At 39.0% G+C, this 12218-nt stretch overlaps 1 protein-coding gene across 2 annotated transcripts in view; it reads left to right on the top strand.

The window, feature by feature from the left end:
• Positions 1-12218, top strand: part of LOC144676025 (zinc finger RNA-binding protein-like) — a 48677-nt gene that overhangs the window by 27073 nt on the left and 9386 nt on the right. Inside the window, exons 9-13 of one of the 2 annotated variants that reach the window (XM_078536548.1) lie at positions 217-382; positions 931-1072; positions 6008-6105; positions 7015-7110; positions 8886-8997. In XM_078536548.1, the coding sequence (XP_078392674.1) occupies positions 217-382; positions 931-1072; positions 6008-6105; positions 7015-7110; positions 8886-8997 (614 nt within the window). Of the gene's footprint in view, positions 1-213; positions 383-930; positions 1073-6007; positions 6106-7014; positions 7111-8885; positions 8998-12218 lie in introns of both variants that reach the window. The other variant, XM_078536547.1, reaches the window with a different exon arrangement.

Raw genomic sequence — 12218 nt, 5'->3', positions numbered from 1 at the left:
GCTTTGCTGGAAAGATGCAGATTAACTGCTACAGAGAAACTGAGTGGAGAGGGACATATAAAGGGGAAAAATTATATAACCTGCAGGGAAATACCATTTGACACTTGGCCTTGAATGCAACCATTACTTTTGCTAAGTTACTAGTGACAGAATGAGGTACAGAAACTTGATTTGCATTTTTTTTTCTTTCTCTCCTACCCACACTTGCTACAGAAGAGATGATAGCCAGAGAGCTTTGAAGGGTGTAATGCGAGTTGGTGTGCTTGCCAAAGGGTTGCTGTTACGTGGGGACAAAAATGTGAACCTTGTTCTGCTCTGCGCAGAGAAACCGACTGGAACACTGCTAAATCGCATTGCAGAGAACTTGCCAAAGCAGCTTGCGGTATGGTACTTTTACTCAAAACAAAACTGATTGGTATTGCTTAAAAAAATGCCTTCAACATTTAGGATTCAAAATTATGTTAAAGCACCTTGACTGGGTTAGATTAGCAAATAATACATTTTTTGCTGTTAAATTGGCAGACAGCTGTGGCTTGCTGGCAGTAATTCTGACCACAGCAAATTAGACCAATTGATAGATTTTCAATATTAATAGGCTGATATTTTTGTAGAACGGGGTATAGAAAAGTGCTAATTTTCAACTGAAGTTAGAAAGTGCCACTCCTACAAAAGCTTGGTTGCTCTTGTTTTGTCTCCTTTTTATAAAAGGAGATTCTGGAAAAATTTACCAATGCTAGGAATGTCAAACAGAAAATTCCTAGCAATTTTCAAATTTGAGCATCTGTAAAGAGGAAAAATGTTCATTTGGTTTCTCTTTATAGATCCTGACTGCACGTTTCCTACATTTTCTATTCCTGTTTTGACTTCTGTAATGCTGGACTGTATGGCAGTGCAGCATTTCCTAATTAACTTTTTAAAATCTAATTACAGGCAACCACTCCTGAGAAATATGAAGTGAAGTGCTGTGTACCTGACTCGGCCATAATTCTGACTTCATATACAGAACCAAAAATGCAAGTCACCATCACACTTACATCCCCGGTCATTAGAGAGGAGAACATGAGGGATGGAGGTTGGAAGTCTAAGATTCTTTACTTGTCTGCTTCTCTCTTCTGTTTTCTTCCTGCTATCTTCAGATGCCAATGGGCCCTAGGAGTTACTCTATGACACTTTCAGTATATAAGAGACTTGAAAGAAAGTGGAATTCAAAGCATGTTAGCGTGTGCAAAATGTGAAGTTGCCTGTGTGATAGTAAAGGAAAGTGTTGTAGAACTCACTATTCTGAGGTCCCTTGGTATTCAACATATAGCTCCCCTGAGTGCAAGCTGAACCCTGTATTCTTAAGAATAATTTTGTAATGTAATTTCCAAGTGTGCTGGTGTTCATATTTTTAAACTTCTTTGACATAATTCATGAGATTCCTTACAACAGAACAGGGCTCTTAAATTCAGATTTGCTGTCTGGAAACTCTTAGTAGATGTGACAGACACTCCTATAAAGTTAAAACCAAGATGTGAAATAACTGATAAATGGCCTGTGGAATGCTAATTAACTCTTTAATAATCTGCTGAAGCATCTTTATTGTTTTTGAGTTGCTGACCTATGTACAACTGTAAAGCTGAATTTTTGCCTCTTGAAAACATAAAATAAAGTTTTAAGAGTAATGGAAACACCTTTTAAAAAGTATTTAATTTGGAGCAAAAGATAAAACCCAGGCACCAAAGTAATCATAAGTCTTTTTTAAGTAAAAGCACTTTTAAACTATTCTATAACAAAATTTTTGTAATTTCTGACTTGAGGAACAGCACAAGATTCTTGAGTTTTATCGAATTTTAGAGCCCTGGTGATGTAAAATGCCAGATTTCATTTTAGGCTTTCAGAAAATCCTTGGGGGAGTTACTAAACCACTACTAATGAAGGCTTTGCGAGAGGAATCTCTGATGGATGAGGGACAGGGGTGTAATGAAAAAATTCCCTTAATTGTTAGACTGCCGCCAGTTTGAGTCTGCGTGTTTTGCTGGTGTTGACTCTGCAATAACTTACTTGTGACCTTTGTTGGGATGTAGATTTCCAGCAAGTTGGTTGTTTTTATCTATCCATAGCTCATGGATTCAGTCCAAAGCCTTCTAGCATCAACAGCAAGAATCGAATCCTCTCAGGGGCTGCTGCCACGTCATCGGAAGGATTTTTGACCAAGGTTTTTGTAAGAGCTTAGCCACACCTGCCACACAGTTGTTGGATGGACTGGGGCCACTCCAGCCTTGCTTATATATAAAATGTATCTAGAGATCGAACAATGCCACTTAGTGTTGGTATCAGATGTTTTTGCTTTCTTTAAAATGAAGTAAATCACTTTCATAATGCCCTTTTCTGCAAAATTGCATTTAATTGAAGTTCTAATGTAAGAATTCAATTTCTATAATTGTGTAGTTTTCAAACTAAAGGCATCCAAATTACTTTGTATTTTGTTTATAAGGAAATGTCTGGTATGTTATGCCAGCATTACATACACTGCCAGATATGTGGTATCGGTCTATCTCTTAAATGTTCTTGCAGAATTCCATTTCCTTTCCTGCTTTCTTTGACTTAGTTTGACGCTGCTGAAATACACATGATAATTGTTTCTATGAAACTTTAGCAGGGCCACAAAAATTCATTTTTGAAAAGCAGTCCAGTAACTATCAATTATTCCAGCTGGTAAAATTTCAGTTCCACAGTTTCCAAATGCTGGATTGTAATATCTCCAACTTGGAGTATTACTTTCCTCCCCTTGCCTAGTAGCATGAAAAAATGATAATTTAACTGCCAGTCAATTAAATAAATTGAAAAATAACTCAAGTTTGCACATAAAACGTAGCTGCAGAGCTGCAGGATGGTATTGGGGTAAAATCACTGCCCTTTCATTTGAACCGAGGATCAAAATCATCTCAGGCTAGCATAAAACTACCATAATCTACCTCCCGGGCTTTCAAGAGTTCTTAATTACTGACCCAGATTTTCAGTATATTCATGAACAATTTCTGTTTAAATTGCCTAACTAGTGATTTTTTTTGCCAGATATGCTTCATCTACAATAAGGCAACAAGTTAATTCCAATGCACAGCTCCATCACCCAATTCCAAAATTTTAATTTTGGAATCCCTTTTTAGTAATTCAAGTAATGCGTATTTAAATGTGGTAAATTATGCTGCATAAAATGTTTACTATGCAAGTTACCTAAATGTCTTACGAACTCTTACTGATGACTTTATGGCTCTCCTAAGTACAGTACTTAAACTAAAACTGTCAGCAAACTGAAGAGGCTTAATCTAATTTTCAAATCAACCAGCAAAAACAATTGTTGATAAATCTTACAGTTGAAACCGCTTTTTGGATCTGAGGCCATAAATCATAAAACCTAAATAGTTTGGAAACTGGCATGGTAGGTTGTTCTCTTTCAATGCCAGTGTTTTACCATTCGAGATTTAATATGAGCGTGCCTCTGCATTATATTCGGTAATGACAGTACATATCTCCAGCTCTGGTAGTATTTGTTGGGTGCAGTTTAAAATTTCCCTCATTTTGATGCTTCACTTTTCTCTGAATGCAAGATATTTTAGAGAACTTTTTAAAATCAAGGGTACTGATGAGGCTGACTGTAATTTTTTTTCATCTTGGGATATTTGTTTTGAAATGTATCAAGTAATATATCATGAGAAAGCTAGCTGGAAATATAATGGACAGTAAGAGTTTCTACAAGTATATAAAAAGAAGAGTAGCTAAAGTCACCATTGGTCCCTTAGAAGGGGAGACTGGGGAATTTATAAGGGGAAACGGAGAAGTGGCAGAAGCATTGAACAGGTATTTTGCATCAGTCTACACTGCAGAAGACACCAGGTATCCCAAGAATAGTAGAAAATCAAGAGGGAAAAGGGAGAGAGGAACTTTAAAACAATTACATCACTAGAGAAAATGTACTGGGTAAACTATTGGGACTAAAGCCTGACACGTCCCTTGGACCTGATGGTCTGTATGTTAGGGTCTTAAAAGAAGTGGCTGGGGAAATGCATTGATTGTAATTTTACAAAATACCCTGGATTCTGGAAAGATCCCAGTGGATTGGAAAACCACAAACATAACATCTGTATTCAAGAAAGGAAGGAGACGGAAAGCAGGAAACTATAGGCCAGTTAGCCTATTGGATATCATAGGGAAAATGATTGAATCCATTATTAATGAGGCGGTAGCAGGACATTTAGAAATTCGTAATACTATCAGGCAGAGTCAACATGGTTTTGTGAAAGAGAAATCGTGTTTGACTAACTTATTAAGAGTTATAACAAACCCAGGGTGGATAAAGGGGAAACCAGTAGTTGTGTATTTGGGTTTACAAAAGACATTTGATAAGGTGGCACATAAGAGATTATACAAACTAAGAGCTTGTGGTGTTGGCGGTAACATGTTAGCATAGATATAGAATTGGTTAGCTAACAGGAAGCAGAGTCGGGATAAATGAGTCATTTTCAGGTTGGCAAACTAATTAGTGGAGCACCACAGGAATCAGTGCTGGGACCTCCAATGTTTACTGTCTACGTTAATGACTACGTTAGTGAGTAGGCAAAAATTTGGCAGATGGAGTATAATGTTGGAAAGTGTGAGCTTGGAAGGAAAGAAAAGCAAAATATTATTTAAATGGAGAGAGAGGGGGGGACTGTAGAAGCCTGTGGTACGAAGGGATTTGCATGCCCTGGTACATCAGTCACAAAAACTAGCATGCAGATAAAGCAAGTGATTGGGAAGTTAAATGGAATGTTGGCATTTATTGTAAGGGAAATGGATTATAAAAGTAGGGAAGCCTTGCTACAACTGTACAGGGCATTCATGAGCATCTGGAGTATTGTGTACAGTTTGGGCCTCCTTACTTGAGGGATATAAATTGCAGTTCAGAGAAGGATCACTTGGCTGATTCCTGGGTTGAAGGGGCTGTGTTATGAGAAAAGATTGAATAGGTTAGGCCTATACTCATTGGAGTTTAGAAGAATGAGAGGTGATCTTATTGAAGCATATAAGATTGAGAGGGCTTGACTGGGTGGATGTTTCCCCTTGTGTGGGAGCCTAGAACTAGGGGGCACAGTTTAAAAATAAAGTGTCTTCCACTTAAGACCGAGATAAGGAGGACATTTTTTCTGAGGGCCGTTATTCTTTGGCATTCTCTTCCTGAGAAAGCAGTGGAGGCGGGGTCATTGAATATTCAAGGCTGAGTTAGACAGATTTTTGATCATCAAGGGAGTTGAGAGTTATTGGGGCAGACAGGAAAATGTAGTTAAGGTCCCAATTTGGATCACCCTTGATCTTATTGAATGGGGTGCAGGCTCAAGGAGCTGAATGGCCTCCTATTCCTATTTTTTATCTTGGCTACCTAGCCATTTTTCTCGTCCATCATGTACTGCATGATTATTGCAATATATGGTAACTGGCATTGAATGGAAACTCCAGTTTAGATGAAATTTTAAACTTTTATGTACAGTGGCTTTAAAGTAAATTCCTTCCAACAAAGCAATAAAGATGAAATGCCACTAAACTAATTAAAATACGTACCTTGTCAATTGACCATTTCAAGTTTACAAGATTCTTCCATTCTTAATTCTCTACATGGATTTCTGGAGGCCCTTCTATTATATGTTCTGAAATGGCTGGTGAAGTGTGGCTACTAGTCCTCCTTTGTACTTTAGGACAAACTAATATTTGAAGCAGAGTCTTTATTTGTATGGTTACACTGGCCGTTTTTAATGTGTCTTTTTAAAAACACAACTTCATGCTCGTTGAGTTACTTGAGACATCAAAAAACTCAAAGTATAATAATGCATTTAATTGGAATTTATTGGATTCTTAAAAGTATCGATAATTCCCTCATGAAATGTCAGTTTTGGGTAGTATGTGTGGCAGTATGGCTATGTTTCTGAAATGACATGCCTACCTGGTCAAACACCCATTCCTCACTGCACTTTGCCAATTCGATCCATTTTAGATGTAACCTCGGTTATGGTGAAAGATCCACCGGACGTCTTGGACAGGCAAAAATGCCTTGACGCTCTGGCTGCTCTACGCCACGCTAAGTGGTTCCAGGTTCGGAACATCATTTTACTTTCTTCTTGTAGCCTTATGAGAGATAATTGAGTTTATGACTTTTCCATGAAAATGAGCTATTACATAGTAAAACTAATATTCCCAAGGCTGCCTACGTTGATCGTGCCTTTGCCTAAGTGACCAGGAAAAATATTTTTGATTTATACTTTATTTTTCAGTTTTTTAAATTTAATTTTCTATTGTTTAAAACTTTTCAATTGTTCATTAACTTTTTTTCTGGTCATTGACTGTAGCATGAGGCATCCTTGTGTCGCTTTACATAATGTTTGCACTTTATCAGTATTGTGTTGATGTAATTGTTCCATAAGGCTGCAGTTTTAACCCGCTTTTGAAAGGGAATTTGTAATGCTTTATGCTTAGCTTTTGTAAACTTTTCTTCACCTGCTCCATTTATAATTTTATTTTGGAAATTTAATGCTTGTGTTGTGGCGCGGGAGACAGAGAAGTTGCCCTAACTTACTGTGAGTTTGCAGTGTGGCAAATATGCAGTAAGAAAAGGCAGTCTACTCTGTGTTCCGTGATTTATATTGATCCTTTTAATTTAACTTCTGTGCAATTGTGGACTTTTCAGTATAAATTCTATGTTCTTTTGATATACAACAATGGAAGAACGTGAGGGACAAGAAGTTCTCAAGAGGCCAGGAAGATGAGCTAGGCCAGCTTCTTCCTGTTTCTGCTGTGTACTTTGACCCCCATTTCTTCCACAGAACAGAAAAATTCTGCTGTAGAGAGTAGGCTCATGAGTAAAGTGCTGGATATATTTTTTTCAATTAATCCATCATCTTTACAAGCTTTTGTTTTGAAGCAGCAGTGTTTTTCCCATTATCTAGTCTCTAGCCTGGAGACTTGTTAACGTTCACATGACTTAGATTTTTGTTTCTGCTCTAGGCTAGAGCCAATGGTTTGCAATCTTGTGTGATTATTATTCGCATCCTTCGCGACCTCTGCCAGCGTGTACCAACCTGGGGAGCATTGCCAAGCTGGGTGAGTGCACCTATCATTTACTTAGTTAGATGCATAAAAAATACTTGATGACCATCTCTGGCAAACTTTAACAGGGCTTAGGAGAACATACTAATAGCACCGAATAGCAGCCATTTGTGATGTAGGAATGAAAGAATATCATAAAATACTTACAATAACAGCCTGGTAGCATAACTCCTTTGTATGATTGGTTATCCGAGTATAGGATGTACTTGGCTGGTGGTTTTAATGTTTTTGTAAATCTTAATAAGACCTAATTAAACCAAAAGTTTCTTTGTAGCTTGCAAACTCCTTAACACTTTTTTGCAGATGTGCTTTTCAAATAGTGATTTCCAGTGATGCCCACATCCCATAAAAGCATTTTTAAAAACTACTCTTGAGCATGGAGTGTTATAAACTTCTTTAGCCTATTCAGGTGTAACCAGAATTAACTGTTCAAGGTCATGAAACTAGCTGTACACTAAAGGAAAAATCTTGCTTTCAGCCTGCAGCGAGGAAGGATCTGAAGGGTTAAAAGAAGAACTTGTGTTTTAATAATACTGTTCATGATCACTGAACATCTGAAAGTGCTTTACAGTCCAATGAAGTACTTTTGAAATGTAGTCATTGTTGTAATGTTGGAAATGCGGCAGCTAATTTGCACAGAGCAAACTCCCACAAACAGCAATGTGATAATGACCAGATAATCTGTTTTTATGATGTTGATTGAGGGATAAATATTGGCCAGGACATCAGGGATAACTCCCTCATTCTTCCTTGAAATAGTGCCATAAGATCTTTTGCATCCGATCGAGCAGACAAATGGGGTCTTGGTTTAAAGCCATTGCCGAAAGGCAGAGGTTTTTAACCGGGTCAGCTAACCAGTTCTGTATTTTGAAATGGTACTTTTTAAAAAGTGGAAGGGGGTGGGGGGAGCATTGTGTTTCTGTCCATTAACCCCAGACAATTTGGAATGTTGTGAAATGGTACTCTCAGTTGAGTGTAACTTTTTGAATTGTGAAAGGAGTATACCCTGTTAGTGTTCGGCTGTTGAAATTTTGAACGATATTTCTGGTATCCCCAATATCGATTTCGCTTTCCTCATTGATCTTGCCTATTGCCTTTACCAATTCCACTTAATTTGTGGTCTTTCCTTTCCTGTACAGGTGCCACACACCCATTACTATGGCCAAGTGAATTACCTTTAAAAGTCTAATATTTGCAGATCCTGCCACAACCTTGCCCTGTCCTAATGAGAAACTTTCTCCAGCTGTATGCCCTCAACCTGCATCCCTCCATGCCTCTGATTTCTCTTCAACATCATCTGAGGCTGTTCTTGCAGCCACTGGTCTCCTACGGAACTCTTTTTTAAGAAAAAAGCACTATTACTTGATAAAATAACTGCTAATGCTGGAAATCTGAAATAAAAAAAGGAAGTGCTGGACATGCTCGACAACCTCAACAGAAGAAGAGTCACACTCGACTCAAAACGTTAACACTGTTTCTCTGTCCATAGATGCTGCCAGACCTGCTGAGTATTTCCAGCACTTTACAGTTTTTATCACTGTGCCTTACTGTCTCTTCAGGTTCTCTCTTAAAATCGTATCTCTTCAATTATATGTTTGATCTCCTCTTCAAATTCTTTTACTTCATGCTCAAGCATATATCATCTTTCTCCGCAACTGCCACCCCCCCACCCCTTGTAAAAGGCTCTGAGACGCTATTTTATGTGAGTAGCCCAATATGAATTGGTTATTTTATGCTATTCTCTGTTAATCCTTGTGCAATTTACATAGGCCATGGAGTTGCTGGTGGAAAAAGTAATCAGCAGTGCTTCTGGACCTCTTAGTCCTGGTGATGCCATGCGGAGAGTTTTTGAATGTGTCTCTTCTGGAATACTCTTACCAGGTGAGATCTGTATGGGTCCCAAAACATCAGAGAGTCGCCCCAAGTGCTAGAGTTCGTTATTAATTAGTTCAGTAGATATTAGAACAAATGTCTCTACCAACTTTCAACCCCACTATCATGCCCTTTTCCTAAAGTCTTCAGTCTTCACCTGCATATATTTGTCTGTTCCTTACAATCAGCAGTGGTTTCAGCCACAACTGCTACATGTGGCAAAACATTCCACACTCCCATCAGCCTTTTGAGTAACGACCTTTAAGTCATGAACATTTAATTCTGGCGCTTTACAACTCATAGAAGTGCCTGGAGGTGGGTGAGGGAGAGGTGGTGCAGGTGTATCACAAGACTGAATTGTGACCTTATGCTACAATGCACATTTTTCATAAGTCTTCGTCTTAACTGTCAAAAGGTAGTTTTGGAGGTTGAATTATTTCATGGAATTCAGATTTAAACCCTGTTTACAGTAATTGGCTCCATCTTTCTTGTCTCCGTCTTCGAGGATTCTTTGAGGATTCTAGAAACATGGGAATTGCTGGACATAAAAAGACCCAAGGTCCATCTAGTCTGCCTTCAACCATCCTATAGTCACATGATACAACAATAAAAGTTGTCTAATCATGAAAATCAACCTCTTATCAATTAGTCTACAACAGAACCAGACATGAGGTGAGCAATATCTCAGTGGTGGAGAGGTTTTGGAATCATAGGTCCTGTTCTTTCTTTGCCCCCCCACGCACCCCCCACCCACCCCCCAAAAGCATGCTGCACTGAGTACATATGATGAAATGATGTCTCAACAAGTATTCATTTGGTGTGTATCAAAAATAAAATTTTGCCAGAATATCTAATTTGCATTTAATCAGCACTATCTGCTTCCACCATCTCCTATGTTTACTTTCATTATTTTACCATTGACATTAAGCTTAGGAAATGTGATCACTAAATAACATGCTCAGGCAGGCATAAATCAATTCTTCAGGAGTAAGTGTAACTCTGTAGTTGATGACACCGGATTATCTTGTATGGACTAAATGCTGCCTCGTGTAGTGTTATGTTACATCATGTGCAGTAGGTTGCTCGTTAATCTTAAAACAAATGTTTTTAATAGGGTATAGTATCTTCTATTCATTTCTAAGAATATAAGAATTAGAAGCAGGAATAGACCATTCGCCCCCTCGAGCCAGCTCCACCATTCAGTAAGATAGTGGCAAATCAGATTGTGGCCTCAACTTCACTTTCCTGCCTGCCCCCTCCCCCAAACCCTCCATTAGCCATGTATCCCTTGCAGAGCAAAAGTCTGTTCAACTTGGCCTTCAATATATTCAATGACCCAGCCTCAGTTGCTCTCTGGGGTAAAGAATTCCAAAGATTTAAAAACCCTCAAGTGAAGAAATTCCTCCTCATCTTTCCTGCCTGCCCCCCTCCCCCAAACCCTCCATTACCCATGTATCCCTTGCAGAGCAAAAGTCTGTTCAGCTTGGCCTTCAATATATTCAATGACCCAGCCTCAGTTGCTCTCTGGGGTAAAAAATTCTAAAGATTAAAAACCCTCAAGCGAAAAAATTCCTCCTCATCTACATCTTAAAAGGAAGACCCCTTTTTATGAAACAGTGCCCCCTAACTTTTAGATTTCCCCACAAGAGTCGTCGTCCTCTTAGCACTGACCCTATCAAACCCCCTCAGAAAAGATATGTTTCAATAAGATCACCACCTCTCATTCTTCTAAACTCCAATGGATATAATCCCAACCTCTCTTCATATGACAGTTCCATCATCCCAGGAATGAACATAGTGAACTGTGTACAGTTTTGGTCGTTTGGTAGTACAGAACTTGAGTATTGCTGAGAAAAAAGGACATTTTGTCAAAGCTTTTCATCTTGCACTCATCAGGACAATTCACAAGATAATGTGGTATACGAATTTCGGTGTCAGTGCGATGCTAGGTATGTAGGTTGTATATCCCAAAGACTGGCAGATCATATCAAACAGCATATCCCTTCCATTGTTCGCAGTGGACAAGGTACAGACCATACCTAACCAGCCCATGCTTGTAAAACTCAAAACAGTGTCCAACGTTCGATGTGATTCCACGATTAGACAACGTTTGCTAAATAATCCTCAGTGTGCTAAGAATTATGCTGATAACCAATTTAAGGTTGTCACTTGGGCTCGCAGTCTGGCGCATTTTTTTTTATTCGTTCATGAGATGTGGGCATCGCTGGCTGGGCCAACATTTATTGCCCATCCCTAGTTGCCCTTGAGAGCTGAGAGGCTTACTAGGGCATTTAAGTGTTAACCACATTGCTGTGGGTCTGAAGTCACATGTAGGCCAGACCAGGTAAAGACAGCAGATTATCTTCCCTAAAGGACATGGTGAACCAGATGGGTTTTTCTGACAATCGACAATGGTTTCATGGCCATAGTCATGGTTGAGTGTACTGGAAGCTATTAGTATGTAGGGACCTATTCTTTTGCAGGTAGAAAGAATATGTACACACATTGCGCCTGTTTCAGCTAAACAAAATAAGTGACAACCATTCGCTGGGTCATTCCTCCGGGCAATGCCTTGACCAATCAGAGTCAAGCTGCCCAGTTTAAATTTCAGATGATGCTTGATAGGTAGCTGTTAGTCACCACCAACTGGTGCATCCTCCATGCAGCACCTCTACCATCGGAGTCCACTTGCCGATCAATCAGCACTCTTTTCATAAATTTGTTGTTTTCTCTTGCATTATATTCTCGCGAATTGTCCTGATGAGTGCAAGACGAAAAGCTTCAGTAAAATGTCACTACTTTAGTATTGCTGAAAAAAAAAAGTGAACCTTCCCTGAACTGCTTCCAATGCAAGTACATCCCTCCTCTAAGGAGACCAAAACTGTACTCTAGGTGCGCTCTCATCGTCTCCCTGTATAGTTGTAATAAGACTTCATACTTCATACTCCATCACCCCATGCAATAAAAGCTAACATACCATTTGCCTTCCTAATTACTTGCTGTTCCTGCATGCAAACTTGTTGTGATTCGTGTACGAGTACACTCTGATCCTTCTGTATCGCAGCATTTTGCAATCTCTACCATTTAAATAGTATACTGCATTTCTGTTCTCACTACCAAAGTGGTTAACCTCACATTGTACTCCATCTGCCAAATTGTTGCCCACTCAGTTAACCAATCTATAACTCTTTGTAGACACTTTCGCTTCCTCACATCTAGCTTTCCCACCT

This window comes from Cetorhinus maximus, unplaced genomic scaffold (assembly GCF_964194155.1).
Source record: "Cetorhinus maximus unplaced genomic scaffold, sCetMax3.hap1.1 HAP1_SCAFFOLD_1298, whole genome shotgun sequence".
NCBI lineage: Eukaryota > Metazoa > Chordata > Chondrichthyes > Lamniformes > Cetorhinidae > Cetorhinus > Cetorhinus maximus.
This window is presented reverse-complemented; position numbering and strand designations above follow the sequence as displayed.